Below are 12135 nucleotides of genomic sequence, written 5' to 3' on the forward strand. Positions count from 1 at the left end.
ATTTACCTCTACACAAGCAAGGAAGGCTAGACAGACATCAAAACTAAGCACTGGTTCTTAAGTCAAGATATCTGAGGCAACATGAGCCAGGATAACAAAACAGGAAAAAGTTATTATATATAGGTTGGAGATTCCTAAGTCCAGTTTATTTGGTAAACTGTGGTTGCAGCAGCAGCACCTTCCTGGCTGTGTGTTTCCTACTCTGAGCATGTTTCCCCCAAACAGGGCCCTAGTGGTAGATTACTTCAACTATCCTCCTAACAAGAAGCCTTGAGACTTCTCTCCAATGTCTTTAATTTGAACACAAACAAAGCATAGTTACCCAGGTTCATAGGCAAAGCCAAGACTGGCTCCTGTGCATGACATTAAAAAAAGCTAGTATACAAGAAGCTATCAGGAACAACTGATTTTAGGCAAGGGAGCTGAACCTTGCTCTTAATATTAATGTAGACCACCTCACATATCACCAGGCAAGCTACTAGCTTTTATTAGTGCTCCATAACAGCAACAACCACATGAGATGAAGGATTCAGACAGACTGTTTAGCAAATTTAGTTTTTGCCTTGTTCCTTTCCTCCTCATTTTAAATTAGTGAGAAAAAGCCTGAGGCATCTTCCGACATTATGGCCACATCCCCACAGGATGAGCACAAGACTTGTCCCATGGCTAAAGCTAAAGTTATGAAGTGCTAGAAAAAAATCTTTACTATTTCCAGTTTGGTCAAAACCATCTTATGTTAACTGCAGTGAAATCTCAGTCAGTGTGCTTTGAATTAAGGCACAAGGTTCCCTGGCCCTTGAGTACATGTAAACACCACCACTCTCAGGATTCAAGCATTCTCTATTAAGAGAAGTATTACTCTGACACCCAGAAGATAGAGAGTGAAGAAGCATCCAACTTTGCTGTGTTTTCTACACTGGCAGATTACCACTTTACTAACAGACAGACACACCAACTACTTTGAAAGAACCTTCCCAAAGCAGAAATCTCTACTCTAGAGACAGCAACTCACTATTTCTAGCCACTGCCTTATTACTTTAAACTCAGGAGTACTGGATGGGGGGATAACAACAACATGAAGTCTAAGGCAGACAGAATATATCTGTGCCTTTGCACACACATCCAGCACAGGAAGTGTCAGCTTTCTCCGTTCACTTTAGTTCCTCCAACATGTAAAGGACATGACCATCACCAAGTCTGCCCCTTGCTTACCTCTTATCAAGGGCCTTTCAAAGCACTTTAAAGGCTGCTTTTTAACAAGTTCATTTGCTTGCTACACCCTACTTACCACAATCTTTTAACCATTACTACTTTCTTGGACATACCTTTTCCCCAAGACTGCGTGTGTCCTGGGGTATCGAACTCTGGGATAACTCTAATGCCTCTTAATCGGGCATACTCAATCACCAGATGGACGTCAGTAGGAGTATAGATGTGTTTATAGGAGTATGCTCCCTGTAAAGTATTCACATTTAGAGACAGTTTACAAAACGTTATACCAGCAGCTCACAAAATTGGGCTTAGTGTTATAATTTAGAATGGAGAGCAGTTTTACAAGTTGGCCTTTTCTGGTTTATCATAAGTGTGACTGCACTGACAGAACTTTTTGGTTGACTAGTGGCGGGGGGTGAGAGGGGGAACCAAACCACAAACAAAAATTAACCTCTTTTTCCCATGCCAAGACAAATCTCCTGAGGAGACCGTCCTTTCCTCCTTAGCTCACAGTTACTGAAGAAAACAGAAAAGCTAGTTTCTATTCCGTAAGATTTTTTGAAAGATATATTTTTTATTTCTTCTGCACAGAGGCAAGCTAGTTTTCCTCTCCACCTCTGCATCATTAGTTCTGAAACATAAGGCCCTTGTAACAAGACATGCAAGACTAATGGAAAAATTCTGTCAAATGAGAAAGAATGGCATCTTCTTCCAACACCTCTGCTTGTCAGTTTTGATACAATGCCCAATTTAGCATCAGGGCATGTTTGTTTTGTGATGCTGAATTTGAGCGTTATTCCACTCCCATACAGCCAACAAATGTGACAAATGACCCAGGCTGCTACAGTTTGGTGAAACAGATTCTTGCCAAGGAGACAAACTACATAAGAAAAGCATCATGACTCCTCATGATTAATAGCACCTTAAGCTTTATTAATCTGGAAACGGTTTCCACAGCTAAGTTACTCAAAAAAGACAATGGTAAACAAGAAGCCTTTCAAAAGGAAGGCTATTGAGACAAAGGCCATCACCCTCTCTCCAGCTGTCAGTAGAGAACTGGACAGAACTCCACAGCCATTACTAGGAAAAATAATCTGACTGCACCATCCAATACCTACAATTTTTGAATTATAAAATTCTTCACGGCATCTGCTCAAGCACTGCCTACATAATTTTCATGAGGGTCAGATTCTAGCAAGCATTTTAAAACACGATCACAAATCTTGTGCTTAGGCTCAGTCTACTTAATTATTCATGCTTGATTTGCCTACTACTGTACCGTGATTGAGCAAGAACCTCATGATGGCTTTCATTAATTAGCAAAATCTGCTGTGAATCAGGAAATAAGAGATACATTGCACTGTATTTGTTTTAGAAAACAACCTCTCACTTTTGGACCCCTTATAGACATGTTGTGTTTTGTAAAGTTAACTAGATCTCAGAAAGGGCAAAAGTACTACTGCAGTGGTTCCAAACCTAGAGCTGACAGGAAACTCTTACATTTGTTTGAGTGGCAGGAAGTCTACCAGTTACACAAACAAACCAACAGAAATCTAAGCAGTGTTCACCACAACAGGTTATTTGCACACCATTACTCCTTGAAGGCCTGCAGACACCGAGGATCACTGTCACGAGCAAATTTGCACAGAAGAGTTAGGAAGGTCATTTTACCATGCATCCACCAAGGAAGACTTGAACATGGTCCACATAAACTCTCAGGTAGGATCCTAAATGTGGTAGGATCCTCCTACCAGGATCCTCTGGTACCGTTTCACAATCAGCCAAGGAGGATGTATTCAACCATTGGTAGGCTCTGCATTTTATTTTCATGAAATATGTGCCAGATTTCTGCCCTCCCACCCTGCTCCAACGATGTTTACTCACCTTGTCACTTAACTCAGGGAAATACATACTCTGGTATGGGAATGACTGATCATCTACCATATGCCAGTGGAGAACATTGAACTTGTTAAAAGCCATGGCATCCTGTAACAAATAATGCAATACAGTCTAGTTAAGCATGTCACTCTCACAGAAAACCTATGCAAAAAAGGTGGTCTTGTCCCAGTATATCCTGCATTCCTAAAGTAACAACTGAAAAAAAAAAAAACCAAAAAAGCATACCATTTTTCACCAAATCCTAGAAGCATACACTCAAATGCACCAGCCTGTTTATATTACTGCTCCATTCCTCTGACATCTATTTGCACCACTCTTGCCAACAAGCTCTTGATCTGATCATGCTACACTGCTTGGTAGCAGGGGAACTGCTATAAATGCTTATTAATTTCTTCCACTTCAGAACACATCGGGGTAATTCTGTATGCACCATCAGCTATTTCAGCTAACAGAAAAGCTTATACTTTTCTACCTAAATACTTTGGACTTGAAAACTAAACAGCGTGAGAGAGTTTCCTACTGTTCAGTACATTCCTACTCGCTAGTGACTTCTGCAGAATCCATTTCAAATGCATGCAAAATAAACCATGCATTTTCCCCACAGAAGATAGTGTTCCCCTTATGTTTTCAGTCATTACACTGTCAGTACTTCCCTTTTTTGAACTTGAAGACAATCAAGATTAACACACTTATTTTAGAATTATGAGTCCAGATGGGCAGTTACACACATACCCTGAGTTATGCAAGTTTAAGAGTCACTACAAGTGCTGTGTGCTGCAAGCAGAGGGAATAAGTATTCTCTATATTGTTTGGGACTGAGTAATTGGAAGCAACTGTGTTGCAATCCCTCTCCACAATACAATTATTTCCACCCCTCCCCCTTTCTTTTTACGACAAGCTGTGTTTGAAGAAGTGACAAAATCTCTTCAGGAACTCCCACCAAATCCAAAGGAATATTTATACCTTGTCCATTCCCCAAAATTATCTCATCTGTTTTATTAGACAGCAGAATTTTTAATTACCACATGTCTTGATAAATTTCTATCAAATACCATCTTTCCACATAGAAAATTATATCTCCTGACTTTCACATCAGCCACTCCTTCCTCTAGGACGATGCCCTTCCTGGACATACAGTACAGTAGCTGAACACAAGAAATGTACTCGAACTGCTGCCTTAAGCATCTAATTACCACATGTCAGTGAAGGGATTATTGCTGCTTTTTATTAGGTTAGTCCAGATTCAAGCAGGCACAGAGGTGGAAGGGAAAGCGCACTTGTTCTTAAACCATCAAAGTGTCATAAAATGTAGCTCTGGGAAAGCATCAGAGACACAGACATAATTTAAGGAAAGAAAACAGAAGAGCAACAGTTACAGAAACATAAAAATGGTTAGACATGCAAGTCCCAAAAGTCAAGTTACCCTTCGGACATTGTTGTCTTTTAGAAAAGACAGGAAATATTGACACAAGTAACTACTTGAATTTTTGAAGCACCCTCAGTTGTAAATGAAACACTACACAAACACTACTTGCTGAACAGGGACTGATCTTAAAGGTAAATACAAGTGGTAAATAATCATGGAGGCGCAAGTTCTGAACACAGTTCAAGGATGACCTCAGAAATTAAGACTGGTTTTTACCTGCACTCTCTTCCTGCCCATCTTAAGCCTGCTCTGCAAAGTTCTGCAACATGGAAGGGAAATTTCTAACACTATTAGATCTTGGAAACGCAAGACAGAGACAAGACAGGAAACTTCATGTTCCTCCACTCAAAGACTCCTCTCCATTTCAACCCACCAAGTAAGTCCTGCTACAAGAATTTCACCAGCAGAAAAGGGGAGTACGAAACAGAAAAACCCACAGCTTTGGCTGCTATGATCACACAAATTCATCACCTTCCCATCAGGGTGGGAGTATACAATTCTTAGTGTGCTTACTTAAGCCTTTCAGAGAAATCTTTGTTTTTTTTTTTTTATTTGTGGGGTTTTTTCTTTTTGAAGGGACACAGTGAAAGAAATCATTAGCTTCCAATGAACATTTCTGATTTCCCCCCTTGCTCTGTACTACTTCATTACTGGCTTGCTCTTAGCAGCCTTAGAAAGGCCTACCAAAGCCTGGTTATTGAAAAGACTGGAATTTTCCTGCAACCACTGGCACTGAAGCCAGGACTTGCAAGGTCTACCCTGTACCACTCAGTGACTGTCAGATGTCTCAGAATATGCTTCCAAGAAATACATGAGCTGGTTTAGGCAACAGAAAATACAGAAAACCCAAGGTACCACAAATCCCAGCCTCCTTTACAGATTCACTAATCATTGTGTCTGCCCACTCAATTCCTCTCCGGTATGCGTTCTGACCTTCACTTAGAAAAGTTCACTCTATCCTTTTAGAAGTCAGCCAGAGGAGATGGGTTCTCCTTTCATACCAGCTCCAGTTGCTACCTACTTCAGGGGGGAAAACACAACAACAAAAAGCCTTCGTTATTAATGATACAAAACTGCCCACTTACCAGGTTTATAAGAAGCGATTTCAATGGTAAATAATGCCTCGAAGTGTCTAGTAAGATTCCTCTATGAGCAAATCTTGGGAAGTCATCGATTTCAGATTCATTAACAAGAAACTATGAGAACGAGATTTAAAAATTAGAATTCACATTTTATATTCATCATTTCAACAGGAAGTACTCACTTCTCAGTTTAACAGCTTTCCAAGGATCGTTTTCTGAAAAAATACTTAATGAAACTAGTAGACTTGCTGCTTCTAGAAGAGCACCTAATAAAGAACATGGTTGTCTGTTATCAGGACTGTGGTTTTAGTTAATAGCTATACTTACGCTTCCATAGTCATCCTCATGAACCAACTGGCTGAAGGTTTCCAAACCTGAAAAAAAAAATCCAAGAAAGGGATCTGGAGTACAACCCAGTACTTGTCCTTAAAGGTTTAGTTAAAAACAACACCATAACTATTTACAGGCGTTCATGTAGTTAGAAAGAATGCATTATAGCTGAGTTTTTCACTTTAGCGCAGTTTCCTTAATTGCTCAAGCACCACAGTTCTTAAGAGAGAACCATTCAAGCTCTCCATCATACACAAGTACTGAATATTAGCACTACAGCTCATCTGTACCAAATTAATCCTTGAATAGTATGGAAGTTACTGACAGTAAGGTAGGAATTTCTGGTGTTGTCATGCATCTATTCCTGTCATTTCTGGAACTGGTGAAGTTTCCAATTCAACATGAAAAATCTGCTAATTTTGACTAACATTCCAGTAAGAACAGCAGACTGAAATTTCAGCATTATGATGTTCCTGGTGATGTGTCCAGCACGTTCAGTTATTAGGTTCAGTCAGAGAGTAACTTGTTCACACTGTACATCAGAGAGCTTTTTTGCACCCAGGATGTGGTTGGCTTGACAGATTTCAGGCACAGCAAGAGTGCACTTATCGTGTGCTACTGGATCTGAGATGCTGAGCATCTGGACTGAGGGTCTGATCAACACACATTTGAGTATCCTTCTGGCCTCTATGCTCAAGCTTACTTCCCATGAAAGACTGAATGAGGACAAGGCTCAGTGGTCAGCTGGTTCTTAGCCTAGCATGGAGTTTGTATAAGCCCAGAACAAATAGCTCTATAGGGCAAGTATCAGCTTACCTCTCAAAGCACCCCATACCTCATCTGCTTTCAGTATAGCCACAGGCTCAGTTACAGTCAAATGATCTAAAGAAAAGAAAAAAAAGTTATTCCTCAAGGAAGCACAGATTGACAGGACAATGCTAACAGGATTAAAGAGATTCTTCAAGTGTCTCCCTTTGTTTTTTAAATTCCAACCAATGCTGTCTTTAACGGTGATACCATGCAGCTATTTTTCATTTACATGCTCCTGAAATAATGCAAGTTACTAGTCAGAGAGTCAACAGTTAATCATTAAGATGATAAAACAGATATGGTGCTTAGTAATGGCAATGTTAAATATGGCACATGGGCCAGAATACCAGCCAAGTATCACCCAACTGATTTAAAACATACCAAGTGATATTTTTGCATTTAAGACACAGGTGATAAGGGTTGGGGTAACTAAGCCAGACCTAACAGCAGAAGTTTACTTCTCATTTTACCTTCCTTTTATATAGATTACACTTACATATTTTTTTAGAGATATAGCTTGTCAATAATATTGTTAGGTGCTTACTATAAAGATCTAATTACAAAAAAAAAAAAAATCAGACCCCACCATCTAATGAGCACATGTACGGGGGCAGTGAGATGAAGTAAGGTAAGTAAAATGAAGAACGGTATCTGAAAGTATCCATAACAATCCTCCCTTAAGTTTGATTACTGAAGTACAGTACAAAGTACTAAAAAAAAAAAAGCTAAAATAATTTCATTTTTCCATTTAAGGTGATTGAGTAAATTTTAGTGAAGAAACAAATATGTTTTAAATATGTTAATTTAAAAAAAAAAGTCACATCTATGTATAAAAATACACTATATCTATAAATCTATAGATTTATATTATTATTTAAATATCAAAGCAATAATAAACTGACTAGAGTCGCTCATTTGAAGCAGCAGAGAAAAAAAATCAGAGGGGTAAATTGCTGTATAATGATTTATTGGATCTGCCTCAGCATGAAAGAATGGTTGGTTTTAAGTTACACAGTTCAAACATTTGTCTAAACTACCAGAGAAAAGCCATTCAGAGACATGAAGAAAGTACCTGAAGCTTCCATTTTAACCTAAACACAGATTGCATATACTGGACGTTCTGGGTAAGAAACACAACTTAGAAGACTACTGCAATCTCCGCGGGTCTTTCTGTGGTAAATTGTAGTTCAGTCAGGAATTTAATTCCAAGACAGCAGGCTTTTTTCTGAACATATATCATATCTTCAATGAACACAGAACAACAAGTTTTGTATGGCTATTTGGAAACTTTTACACAAGCAGGCAAGAAGCTAGCAGGGAGAAGGGCAGAGAACTTGTACTTTGCTTACATATCCAATACTCTTGCTATAGTATGGATCAGTCAGTGACTATCCTATCTCTATTAAAAAAAAGGAGCCAAACTGCTCAATCTGCTCAGCAAGCGACTAGTAACTACATATTTCAGCATTCATTCCCTTGACAAGCTATCCCATTAAAAGTAGAAAATTAAAGCCTTGCTGAATTCAGGAGAGCTCAGCCTACTACATGAGGAAAACTTTGTGTTATTTGTAACAGGAAACTCCTTTCCTACAGCAGAGGCAAAAACTCTGACTGTTCTGAACAGTGCAATCTAAAAATAACATGTTCTGACAGATTCCCTGACAGAAGAGAAGAACGAGCTTTGGTTACAATCTGAAGTTCACAAACCAGTTCAAAGTTCAACTAGTACTAAAGCAGTATAACAACCTGACTGTGGCAGAAAAATTCTAAAGCATTAGCAATTTTGCTGCTATACCTTATTTGCATTTAAATGTATGGCAAACTTGCACACAAAAATTGCACTACTTGGCTAAATGTACCAAGAAGATTGAGTAAAGTTAAAATCAGTACATTCTATCACAAGTCAGGTGGAATTAATCCTGCTGCAGACGTATGACTTAAGATTAAATGGATCTTTTTCTAAGGATCTGTATCCTGGATACCAAACAACTGCCTTGCCTAGTACAGAAGATTATCTCAATACAGAATTAGATGAATTGAATATGTTCAATTCTGTGCTAACCTGCCCAGACAAAAAGCAATACTACCAACTCATATCTGTTAAGAAACTTCTCTGATGATTAGGACTTGATTTTAGAGTACTTCTCCACCCTGGACTTCAGTCATAGAACTAAAGAAGCATAGCAGAACAAATCCAATATAAACATCATGTTTTTAATCCTTTTTTGTATCTACTGATAGAAAGAAAGTGGATTTACAATACTGCAAGATGAATAACAAGAAGTTCAGCTAACGCTTTCTGGTTTTCCAGGAAAACCTGAAATACCATGTACATAAGCCAGTGTAGGTAGCTTCAATTCAAATGTAGTTATTTCTAAAGAGAGCAGATGAATAAGCAAAGCCAGCTGAGCGAACTCAACATGCTGTACTGAAAGAAAGGATGATCTCTTGACTATACACAGATCTCACCACACATAATTGGGTACAGCACAGCATAATACCTCTGATTCTTAATGATAGCCACTAGAAAGGATAGCAGCAGGTAAATGAGTTGAATGCTAGCTAAACTGCAGAAATCATAGGCTACACTTCTAACCAGCTTCATGATTCACTGTGGGCTGAGATTTCCCATAGCATTAAGAGCAAGAATTATCTGCTGGTTGCCACTGTTGAGAAATGTTCTCGAGTGCCTCAGTGAGCTATGACTTCCAGTTCCTTAAAAAAAATCTGCTGGCTTTCACATTGGACACATGACTGGAAAACAAGCACTAACGATGCCGTATAAGCTGTGGAAGGAGAGAGGAAGGCGGTGACTAGCTATGCGCGGTACTCACAGGCCTCGCTGGAGGCGAGGTGCGGGTAGCTGTGACAGCCGGGGTCCCGGGACTCGATCACCACCTGCAGCTGCGACAGCTCGGGCTCCGCTCGGGCGCCGAGCGGCCGGCGGCCCCGCTTCCCCCGGCGGGACTGCCCGAACATGTACTCGTAGTACCTGCCGGGGAAGCACAGACGCCGGCGGGGCCCTGAGGTAACCGCTCCCGCCACCAGGCCGCCTCCTGCAGCCCCCTCCGCGCCCCCGGCCCCGCCGCCCCTCACCTGCGGAAGGCGTCCTGCAGCAGACCGCAGGCCGGCCCCGCCGAGGAGCCGGCGCCGTGCACCAGCTGGAAGCGGGCGGGGGCCAGCTGCAGCTGGCGGGGGGACGTGCGGAGCCACTGCGGCAGGGGCCACAGCGAGTCCTCGGGGACGGCGCCCGACGCCAGCTCCCACTCCGACGGCTCTGGCATGGGCTCGGTTCGCGGGGCGCCGTGGCGAAGGCTGGTGCTCACCAGCACGGCGGGTACGAGGAACAGCCCCACCAGCAGCCCGGCCAGCCCCATAGCTCTGCTCATGGCGCGGCGGCTTCAGCAGCCCCGTCAGCCCGCGGCGACCCGCGGAAGAGCAGCCCGGCCCCGCCTCCGCCGTCACGGGACCGGCGGGGGCGGGCCTCGGGAGCGCGCCTCAGTGCCTGCGTGCCCGCTCGCCGCGCAGCACGCTCGCGGCGCTGCCGAGGCAACGGCTCCTCGCGGCCACTCAACGGCCCTTCCAGAGCCCGCAACGGCCCCCGCGGCTGCGCGGGCAGGGAGGGGGCAGGGAAACGGCCCCCGCCAGAGCGGGAGGGCGCTCCGCGCTCCTCTGAGGGCTTTCCGCCTTCAGTGTTACCGAGCCGTCCTGCTCGTGAAACCGCTCGGAGGAATAAGAAGGGAGCGTTGCTGGGTCAGGAGTTTTGAGCGGTTTAATTTCCGTAGGGAAAGGTCTTGATTTGGGTTACATTTTTATAACGGGAAGACTAGCGCATCTCTTGTACCGCTACAAAACAATTTCAGTCTCAGCAGAAATTACTTTTTAACAGACTTTCTGCAGATTGCGTTGCAAACTATATTGTGAATAAGCAGAAGTCTGAGTTGCACTGAAGTATTTCAAGCTTTAACCAAACAAACTAGGTGTTTTGACAGATCCCAGTACAAATTTTGGAAAGTTGTTGTGAAGTGTTCAGAAGGCAAATCAAGCGTTTGAAAGCTGGAAGTCACAGTGGGGAGGAATTCAGGTTTTAAGCCACCTCTAATTGAATGGTTAATGCAAACACTGAAGTGTCATCGCTGTTGCTTTGGCTGATGCGCCAGTTAAATCCATAGCGATGAGGGAGCTGACACCTGCATGCTGTTATCGCAGTGTAACTGGGGAGCCGGCCAGCCATTGGTCCCTTGGCAATCTTCCTTGTGTGGAAGGTTAACTCTGTAGTCATATGCTCTGGGTTATGAAATAGACTCTTAAGTTTAAAGAAAAAAAGAAGAGTGTCTTCATAACGAAGGTTACATCTGTTTGCAAAGAACACAGATGTCTTGCTGTAGAATTACCAAGAAGCAAAAACCCTCTTCTTGAGTAGGGTTTGTGCTCCCCTTTCAGCCTATGTCACTTTGCAAGTTTGGAGGAGAAGCTCTTCTGACTGTCCAGAAGGCTCCCCGGGGAAACGCTGGTGCCTCACCCACTTAGTGAATCACTGCAGGGCTGGGCCGCACAGCAGTTTAAGAGGAGGTGAGTGCCAGCTGCAGGTGTCCCCAGCGCATCTCCTGGTCACGCAGTCAGATTTACGTGATCACACTCAGCAGGTCTGGGGAGCTGATCTAATCTCGCCCCCCTCCAAAAAATGTGATGGCACACTGGAAAGAGGGGAAACAAATGGCAGGATAGGGGAAAGGCTGGGACTATGCCAGGCCTGTTTAGACTGTGAACCCCATCTGAAGGGAATGAAATCACAAAACATCCTGGTTTTGTCGTATGCTGTGCCCATCCATGCAATTGGACCGTGAAGGCTTGATGGAAGCTGTTTGATGCAGGCTATCCATAGCAGAATGTTATTTAATCTTGTCATGCTATAAGTAAAAAGCAATTCTTTATTATGTGATACCAATCAGGCACACAGCCCATAACGCCTGCCCATCTCCCCTCCCGCCCCCCAGCATGCCATGAGATATATGGAAATGGCACTGCAATCTTTCCTGGCCCTCTCAGAGGCAATTGTTACACTTCGCTGTTCAAGTGGCAGCAGAGGTTTTGGGTTGCCTGTTACATACACCCTTCCATTTGCCTGGTGTGACTGTCTCCTCAACTGTGCTGACTCCGCTGTTCATGTCGCATACCTCTGTTCATCTTTTTAGGCATATTTAGAAAATCTGGATTATTTCATAGGTTTCTTTGGCACAACTGAGAGATGAGTAAACTCTGTTGGGGAAGTAGAGGGCAAGGATGAGTAACTGAAGTTGCTGGGGGGCTGTAAGATACTAAATTAAATCTGCTGTTTACAGGTGTTAACCAGCCTGGCCATCCCAAAGAGCTGGT

The 12135-nt window shown here is 42.7% G+C and overlaps 1 protein-coding gene across 5 annotated transcripts in view; it reads right to left on the reverse strand.

The window, feature by feature from the left end:
• The window catches only part of HEXB (hexosaminidase subunit beta), a 23773-nt gene extending 13569 nt beyond the window's left edge, over window positions 1–10204 (reverse strand). For 4 of the 5 annotated variants that reach the window (XM_072858642.1, XM_072858641.1, XM_072858643.1 and 1 more), the window contains exons 1-7: window positions 9856–10204; window positions 9594–9751; window positions 6766–6831; window positions 5947–5993; window positions 5623–5733; window positions 3097–3198; window positions 1326–1455 (exon numbers count right to left, since the gene is read on the reverse strand). In XM_072858642.1, coding sequence (XP_072714743.1) covers window positions 1326–1455; window positions 3097–3198; window positions 5623–5733; window positions 5947–5993; window positions 6766–6831; window positions 9594–9751; window positions 9856–10148 — 907 coding nt within the window. In that variant the 5' untranslated portion in view covers window positions 10149–10204. The remainder of the gene's footprint in view (window positions 1–1325; window positions 1456–3096; window positions 3199–5622; window positions 5734–5946; window positions 5994–6765; window positions 6832–9593; window positions 9752–9855) is intronic. The other variant, XM_072858644.1, reaches the window with a different exon arrangement.
• Window positions 10205–12135: the final 1931 nt, after the last annotated feature.

This window comes from Ciconia boyciana, chromosome 4, assembly GCF_034638445.1.
Source record: "Ciconia boyciana chromosome 4, ASM3463844v1, whole genome shotgun sequence".
Lineage (NCBI taxonomy): Eukaryota > Metazoa > Chordata > Aves > Ciconiiformes > Ciconiidae > Ciconia > Ciconia boyciana.